The 9154-nt window shown below is 51.0% G+C and overlaps 1 protein-coding gene across 1 annotated transcript in view; it reads left to right on the forward strand.

Moving 5' to 3' along the window:
* CCND2 (cyclin D2) overlaps positions 1 to 8819 on the forward strand; it is a 28299-nt gene extending 19480 nt beyond the window's left edge. The window contains exon 5 of the mRNA XM_007117040.4: positions 3792 to 8819. Coding sequence (XP_007117102.1) covers positions 3792 to 3941 — 150 coding nt within the window. The 3' untranslated portion in view covers positions 3942 to 8819. The remainder of the gene's footprint in view (positions 1 to 3791) is intronic.
* The last annotated feature ends 335 nt before the right edge of the window (positions 8820 to 9154 follow it).

A 9154-nucleotide genomic window follows, 5' to 3' on the forward strand; every position in this document is an offset into this window, starting at 1 on the left:
AGAGGGCCCGGAGCCGCGGCGCACTTGCCGGGTGCCCGGAGCATCTTTTCATCGGAGGCGCTGTCGGGGGTTTTCCAGGCCACTTGGGCTGTGTCTCCCTTTCTCGGAGATTCTCTGCTCTGTGTTTCCTTAGAGCCCGGAAGAGGCAGAGAGGCGCACAGGGAAGAGAGTTCTGGAATTGGAGTCTCGCCCTTTGAAGGCCAGGGTTCGTTTTTAACTAGGTGTGACGGGGGGAGGAGCCAGCTGCGGGTCGGTTCCCTAGCCGTGAGGTGGGCGCCGCTGGCCGTTCGATCTCCAAAAGCCCCCCGGAGCCCCCAGTTCTCGGATCCTGTAAGGATCTGTGTGTGTCGCCTTAGAACTCCGCCCGTGGACACGTGGCCGTCGCTCTTCTCCAGCTTCGCTTTGGGTTCCCTTCAGGCTCTGCAACTTGTCCCCCTTCTGTTTCCTTCTCTGGGCTTGGCCTCCTCCTTCCTCCAGATCACCCCTCCCACCCCCGGCCCCCCGGCGCTCTCCTACCCACTCGGGAGGCTGGGAGCCCCTCCGGCAAGACCGGGGCTGGGTGGACTGGGTGGAGGGGCGTGTCTGCTGCGTCAGGGGCACCAGCCCACCCTCCCTCGGACCTCCCTTCGCACCAGCTCACAGGAAATCCACACGCTCTTGGGAGGCCCAAGAAGGGCTCCTGCCATCCTAAAAGGAAGGTTTAAAATGCAGGGAATGAGCTCTGTTTCCAGGAGGAGGGATGCCAATTTCCCTCCTGCCGCTGTCAGAGTAGAAGGCGCAACATCCTTTATGCAAGACCAGCTCTTGCCCCTTAAGCAGGTTTTCATCTAGCCGAGAGCGAGAAGTCCCCGCGGTTGAAGCTCGGATTAGGACAGCCAAGTCATGAAGCAGTGGAACCAGAGGAGGGTTAGACGGAGACCCCAGAGCGCTTTCCAGGAACGAGGGACACCATTGACCCACCGAGAGAGCTTTAGCTTCCTGCTCTGTCACAGCTGAGCCTATGGGCTTCAGGGTTCCTCACTTCTGGGGGAACTGCTAGAGTCACATCCCTTTTCCCTTGGAGTAAGAGGTATCAAAGAGGAAGAGCTGGCCATAGTCAGGAATGATTTAGATTGAAATTAAAATGGGACTGGAAAAATCGAGAAAGCAGAGTTGGTGTTTTATGTGAAATCTTTCTTCATTTTACTCGGGAAAGCTGTTTTCGGCTGGAAGTTACAGAAATATGACGTTCGACGCCTGTGTTCTCTTGAAGTCCCATAGAAGTCACTGCCCAGTGTCCCAGCCCTTCCTGTAGGCCTTTCTCAGAACTGTTCCTTTAGGGTCTAAGGCTGCTGGGAGGGAAGTCTAAATACCGGGAACAGTAGGAACATGGGTGACCCAAAGGGAGACGTGGCCCCAAATCGAGTTCTTCAGCTCTCCAGAGCCCGCTCTCCCTGTTTGGAGGACCATCCACCTCGGCTGCTGGTGCGGCTAAGGCCGTGATGATCACGGCATCCTGAGTTTGTCGTATTATTGGGGTGGCAGATGTGCTGACCCACAAATAGAGCCTTGGAGGGAGGAAAGTCGGACAGGGCTTGGCCGGGAGCTTCCTCGGGGACAAGCCAGAGGAGTTCTGACCGTCGCCAGTTTTTACGTTGTTCACCTTGTTCTTTAAGAGTAATTGTTTGAGATCATAAGGCTTTGGGGTCCTCTAGTACCTTCCACCGAAAGGCAGGTGCCCTTAGAAGCATCCTGCCTTCAGCCTTCCCCACTGAGCAGCTTCGTGCGTGGTGAGCGACCAGAAGCACGGCCCCTGCAGGACGGGCCTTGCAGGAGGAGTGCTGGACGGGCAGGCAGCGGGCGAGGCCCGTCAGCTTCTAATCCACCGGTCAGGGGGTCAGGCAGGTTAGAGGACATGGCCAGGCGAGGCCACAGGCCAGTCTGAGAAATGTTGACGGGTCCTCAGTGGCCGGTCCCCGGGTCTTCCTCGGTGGGCACGGAGAGCTCGGGGCCGGGGTCCGTCTGCCCTGCCGGACTCCGCTCCATCCACTGTGCCTCTGCCGCACTGTCCGCCTCACCTGTCCTGAGCAAATGCTCGTTCGTACCTCGTTTCCAAGAAATCTCAGGAATTCTTTCACAGTCCAGGATGGACTTCTTTCTCTTCATAATGAACGATTGTCGTGTGTTGAGCTTAGCGTAACATTGGGAGCTTTGTCCCAGTGATCTCAGTTGATCCTCCGTCTGTGCGCGTTTCCTGAGCCTTATTTTACAAGTGGGGAAACTGAGGTCAGAGAAGGAGAATAACTGAGCGGCTGCCTGCAAGTCTGGTGGGGCGACAGCAAACAGCCCTGCCTCTCGTCACTCTTAACTCACTCCAGGGGGAATTTCATCTCTACCCTCAGTACTCCGTCTGCCAATGCTCCCGATCTTGATTTTCATAAAAAGCTGAAATGGATGCGAGATAAGAAAGGAAAATGTGGGCGGATGGAAACGGTGCTCCTGAGAGAACCCCAACTTTATTTTTAGATCTTTGGAAAATAGAGGTAACGCTTTGGTGCTCGGCAAACAGTAACCTCTGGGCAGCTGCACGGTGAAACGAGCACGAGGCAAACATACATTAAACTGTGGAAAGACCCAGGCGGAGCGGATTTTAACATGTTTTCCATGTGTCTGTGCTGCTTACGAGAGCGCGGGAAAGCAGGCTTGCCAAGGGGAGATGCTGGGAAATAGCTCCTAAGAGCAATTTCTTCAGCTCACCTCCCACTTGCTGGTACCAACCACCAGCCCTCCCTAGCGACACCCACGAATTGCCGCTGTGTCCCGTGCCACCCAGCTAACAGAAGCATCTGCCTGAGATCAACACATTCTGAATCTTCCCTACCAAATATAGACTAATATCAAAGCAATGCTGCAGTGTTTTTTTTTTTTTGCCTATTCCCAAATTAGACAGCTCAAGTGTCCAGAATTTTGTAAACATTTCTGTGTTGTGTTTTTATGAGAGTTAAGGGAACGGTAAATAAGCGGAAAACAGATTGCTTGTTTTTAAGCGGTTCCGCAGTTGCTGTGAGGGTCAGTGTAGTTCAGTCCATTCTCTGATCTATCCCTTGGGTAGTCTGGTGCTGTCCCACTGCCCGTACGGCTGGCCTTCCCCTCTTCCCTCTCACCTCCCAGCGTCCCCAAGCGGGAAGCATCTCGCTGGCCCTTGGATTACCGGGCACTGTGTGGCCACAGACGTCTCCTCATCTTGGCCAGTGCTGCCCAGGTCCTGTGCCTACAGTTCACCTGGGCTTCTGCTAAAATGCAGATTCTGATTTGACTGGTCTGGAGAGGGATGAGGTTCTGCATTTCTTTTTTTAATTAATTAATTAGGCTGCACCGGGTCTTAGTCGCGGCACGCAGGCTCGTCTCTGGTTTTGGCGTGTGGGCTCCAGAGCGCGCGGGCTCAGTAGTTGCGGCACCGCGGGCTTAGCTGCCCCGCGGCCCGTGGGATCTTAGTTCCCCGACCGGGGCTCAAACCCGCGTCCCCTGCCTTGGAAGGTGGATGCTTAACCACTGGACCGCCAGGGAAGCCCCAGGTTCTGCATTTCTCACAAGCTCCCGGATGGTACTGATGCTTCCCGTCCGTGGACCCCACTTGGAGTGGTGAGGTTCCGGCACCGGAAGAAGGCATCTCCTGCACCTTTCCACTTTCTTTCTCCTGGAAAACGAGCGCAGACTTGGGCGGGGCTGGGACCGTGTGTGTTCTCTTGGTCAGCTGCTCTGCGTACTGTTGCCCTTGCTAACAGCTCTGGTCTGGACCGTTCTTCTTCTAGGATTGCCTCAAAGCCTGCCAGGAGCAGATTGAGGTGGTACTGCTGAACAGCCTACAGCAGTACCGTCAGGACCAGGGCGACGGAGCCAAGTCGGAGGACGAGCTGGACCAAGCCAGCACCCCTACAGATGTGCGGGATATTGACCTGTGAGGATGTCGGGCAGGCCGGATGGGAGAGAAGCGTCCACTCTGCTCTCTCCTTCTCTCTGGTTGTGTTTTGTTCTCTTATGTTTTAGGATGAAACTTAAAAAAAAAAAAAAAAAAAAATCTGCCCCCACCTAGATCATATTGAAAGATCTTTTAGAAGTGAGAGATAAAGGTCCTATAAAAACGGAATCATTAAAAGCATTTGGTGCCTATTTGAAGTACAACAGAAGGGAATCCCGTATATATGCGAACAGTTATTGTTTGATGATGTTAAAAGTCATAGTAAAATGCTTACAGGAAAACCTGCAGAGTAGCTAGCGAAAATGTATGCCTGCACTATGGGAACAAATTAGAGACTTTTTTTTTCATGTTATGAACTAGCACGTATATACCCCTGGTAGGATAATTTCGAGGAATTGCGGATGCCGTTTATGGCAGGATTAGATTGCAAAGCAATGAACTCGAGAAGGAATTAGAAATAAGGAGGGACAGGATGGGGAGGGAGTTACAAAATAATCTCGGTGCGACCGAACCATTTTGGATGGAGAAGCGTCCTTGCTCCTGACCACCTGTTTTGTTACTGAGTCAGGAGCGTTGCTGGGTCTCTAGTGACAACTCTTGCTGTCTACAGTAGCTGCTACCTAAAAGAGATGATGTTTTTTTGCCCGTTGGACACAGGTGATTGGATCCTGGGGTTTCACGTTTTTCGACATCTTGCTTCTTCTTCCAAACGTGGTTCGTTGCAGACACCACCCAATTTTTATCTAAAAGGGGCAGTCTAGCCACGGGCCATCCCCAAAACTCCTGTGAAACGGAGGCAGACGGAGCCCCAGGGTGGGATCTGGAATGGAAACTTTTCTCCTGATGTGTTCAAGAGAGTAATGTGACCTTGGCATCCCTCATTAGGAAACAGACGAATTCTTTGGTGCTGATTGGCATGTCTGGTCCACAGGTGAGCGTTTTGGTATAAACCATTCCATTCGAAAAGCACTTTGAAAAATTGTTCCCGAGGGATAGATGGGATGGTTTATGCAAATCATGCAGAGTAGATGCCTCCCTTCTCCTCCTGTGCCCCCTCGCCTCCTGCCCCCAGTTGGGTTGCTGTCCTGTATCTGACACTCTGGCATCCCCACCGGAACTCAAGACACACCCTCTTCCGCTGAAAATCCCCATCACAACATTCCTAAAAACAAAGCTCTGTTACCATTTTGATGGCACAGAAGGATCTTAATTCCCACCTCTATACTCCTATATTTCCTTTGGACATGGAAAAAAACGTTATTGCTGGTGCAAAGACAGACAGCGGGTCATCAGTGTGGCATTTTGTTCCCGTTTCCGTTTTTTCGTTGATTTCATTGCAAGGTTGCATTCAGCGTACTTGAATTTTTTTTCCTCTCCACGTCTTAGAGGCATTCAGTTAGCAGAGAGGTTGAAGCACCAACTTTTTTTTTTTTTGCACAATTATAATTGACAGGTAATGAAGCTATTAAAATATTTGCCTTTTTAAGTAAAAATAAAAAAAAGATCAGAACAGGGCTACTTTGAAGAATTGTTTTATACACAGATTCTGCCTTGTTTCGTAGTATAAGGGTTTAAGATGGAGAAAAATCTAAGGGTCTCTTATTTTTCATTTTATTATGTTCAGTTTTTTATTATTTTTTTTTTTTGCGCTGCTAAGAAGCTAAGATCATTCATTGTTATCCACGTTAACAGTACCTAGCTGTAATGTTTCACCGAGTGTGCTGCTATTTTATAAACAATTTTATAATATATTATTTTACCGCTTAAATTTCCAAGTCCTGAAGTAGATGGTTGAGATAGGAGTTCTTCGTACTGGAAAAGCCCTTCCATACATAGTTTGTTTTCTTCTGGTAGCGTATTCATGGGTTTTGTTTTTTTTTTTGTTTTTTTTTTTTTTTTTTCCTCTCTGGTCACATCCTTCAAAGACAGAGTATTCTTTACCTCAGGTTTACTGGACAAAATCAATAGCTACAAAAGAAAATGGTTCACATTTTTGTTCTCATAATACCTCACAACCGTACAGTTTCTGCTTGGGAGCCCATTAGTCAGGGAAGGCAGACGGCGGGGAGGAGGCTGCAGCCCCTCCCTGGTGGAAGGTGGAGGATTTGGCCCCAGGGTCTCACCCCCAGGGACCTCTTCCGTGGTGAAGGTCATCAGGCTTCCATTCTGACTCTGGTATCCTCATCATGATGGAAAAAATGCAATTGAACCAAGGGATTTCCCCTCCCCCTCAAGGCCGACACTCAGCACAGAGGTTGATGCAGTGGACTAGGTACCACTTGGGTACCAGCGATCAGGACACAGACTAGAGAATTCCAGCAGGCTATCTGGAGAGTCTCATCTTGCAGGCCTTTCTAAAGCAGGGCTCTCATCTGCTTTGGGTCCTTTCATCTGGAGCGTTTCCCCTCTCTCTGGCCCCTTCCCGGGTACGGGCAGCCCCCGTTCAGGATGATCTCGGAGGGTTTCCTAGGTCTGAACCTGCGGCAGGTAGGGTTGCCACGGCAACTGCTCCCACCCGTCTGGCCTGCGGCAGGCGAGCGCAGCCAGGTCCTTGCTAAGTGGCGCTAAATGGTTTTCAGGTTTTAGATCGTGCGTTGAATTGGCGTGGTTGGAAAAAGGGGTCAGGTGAGTATCGGATTGGTGGTCGAAGGGAGGTAGGGAGGCTGCCGCTCTGCAGAGATGCAGTCCCGGATGAGTCGGTCTCCCCTGAAGCGTGTTAGAAGGGTTCAGGACTTGGTGAGTTACGTGACCCTGGCATTCTAGGGATTTCTGGTGGGCCAGTGGGTGCTGGATTCTGAGGTTTTGGAGAGGAAGGCTGAGCAGCCTGTGTTTTATCGGGAGCACACTTTGCACAGGCCCCTCTTCCGGGCCCTGAGGGGGTTCCACAGGATGGAGGAATGCATGGGCCCTAGAGTTCTTGGGAGTCTTGGAACCTAAAGAGAAAGCCAGGTACAGATCCCTTGAACAGTGACCAGCTGCTGAGCTCAAAGGGAAGCAGCAAATGAGAGAACCTGACAAAGGAGGAAGGAAACAGGCCAACAGACTCCCCCAGAGTCCTTCACTTTCCACTTTCCCTGGAGCCCCCGGGGGGCCACTGGGGCCTTCTGGCTTTTTCTTCTTCCCAGCCCTGGAGCCCCCAGGGGGCCACTGGGGCCTTCTGGCTTTGTCTTCCCTTCCTCAGGGCCTAGTGTGATGGGAGGTGTAGGATTGCTGATGAGGAGGGTGCTGGGTAGTTTAGCTTTTCTGCCTGCTCTCTCCTTAACACAGAAAAAGGGACCCCGGCTTTGCTGAACTGGCTTGTTACCCGCTCCTTGGATCTTGGTTTCCTCGGTTGGAGTTTCTGTCCCAGAGGAGTTCACTTCTCCCGTGCATTTTTTTCTCTTTCCCCCCCACTACGAGGGTTCCAAACCTATTCTGGTCTTTTTCTACCTTGTTGTCTTTCTCTCTCTTCTTTACTTCCTCCTCTATAATATGGTTTTTTTTGGTTGGTTTTTTTTGGTTGTTTGTTTGTTTGTATGTTTTTCTCCATCAGTGGGAGCTAAGTCGTTCCCCTAACCTGCCAAATTTTGTTCCTTCCCCTATTTTGGCCAAATCCTACGGGGGGAAATCCTTGTATGCCAAAAATATATGCTAAGCATAATTCAGTTCCATGCGGGTTCATCACAGCCGAGAAGCCTGCGGGCCGGGGCAGGGGACCGATGCCTCAGCAGAATGCCCCCCCCGCCCCAGGCTGAGAGAAGGGGCTGCTGTCCGGGGAGGCTGTCCTCTGGAACTGCCCCACCCCGCTGAGCAGCCCGCTGCGTCCCCCAGCCAGGTCCCTGTTGGTCTGCGTGCTGTAGCCGAGGCCCCGTTCGGCCTCCGAGTCGGGCCCGAGTCGGGCACGCGTGGCTCCGAGGGCACGCCACCCCGGCTGCGGGCATCGGGGGCTTCCCTTCCGAAGGGGCTGCGGCCCGGCCCCAAGGCCATGTCCACGCTGCCCTGGGAGCCCTGGGCCTGCCGGGTTAGGACGGTAGCAGGATTGGATGACTTTCTCAAAGAGCGCAGGGGCATTTTCCCTCCACGGGCCACAGCGGGCGGGGCTGGGAGAAGAAATAGACTCGCACCTTATCTCATGTAAATAATTTTCTAGCTCAAGAAGAGAATATTGGTAGAGTGGAAATGGAAGTAAGAATGGGGGGGAGATCTGAGTAAGCCAGCTGGCTTCTAAGCCAAAAGGATTCCTCTTTGTTTATCTTTGAGACAGTCCGACCCTGAGAATAGCTTTAAAAGGGAAATGAGTGCCGAGACGGCAAAGCCCCCTTCAGCCCGCAGACTCTCCGTGGCTGCGGAGCGCAGTGGGCTCGGGGCAGTTCCTGTCACCCGTTTGTACAAAATAGGGCCGGGAGATTCGAGAGGACGTGTGTGGCTTCCTCATCCCACTTGGCTTTTCATGATTCTGGATTCTAAATGACCCAGAACCGTCACTTCAGCCAGAACCACCGCTCTGTATCCGTGTGTCTCTGCTTTTAGACTTGGCTGGGCTGTCAGACCCGATTCTTGGCTTGGGTTTCCAGAAGCCATCGGCAAACATACACACGCATGCTGGAGCTGCCGCATTTATCCCTTTGCCCGCAGCCTACTTTGGGGAAAAAAGTGCCTTACTGACTGTAGCCATTACAGTAGCCAGTGTATTTTGACAGGTGCCTATCCTTTAAAAAAAAAAAAAAAACAGTTCTCGTGGTTTCTTTTGTTTTGTTTTTTTTTTTTAATTGGTTGTATTTCTTACTGCTGGCCAGCTCTGAAATCCCCGGCAGATCACCAGGCCATTGGATTTTTTCCATTATGTTCATTACCATGTGTACCTCAGATCTCTCTCTCTCTCTCTCTCTCAGTTACAGTTTCTCGTCTTGGACTTTCTTTTATTATTATTATAATTTTTTTTTTTTTTTTTTTTTGCTTTAAAATGAGTGTGATGCCATATCCAGTCAATTTTATTCTCTCACCATGTACTCTGTAAGAGGTGTGGGTGTTTATTTGGTCGGCATGAGAGCAAGTGCTAAAGTAGCATGATCAGTATACACGGAAGGTTTTTAGGAAGTATGGGAAAAAAATGTTGTATTGGCCATGATGGTCACATGGTATAGTCGAGCTGCCTTTTCAGAGGTCCTATCTGTTCAGTGTTAAGTGATTTTTAAAAATAATAACCTGTTTTTCTGA

The sequence above is a fragment of the Physeter macrocephalus genome, chromosome 6, assembly GCF_002837175.3.
Source record: "Physeter macrocephalus isolate SW-GA chromosome 6, ASM283717v5, whole genome shotgun sequence".
Taxonomy (NCBI): Eukaryota; Metazoa; Chordata; class Mammalia; order Artiodactyla; family Physeteridae; genus Physeter; species Physeter macrocephalus.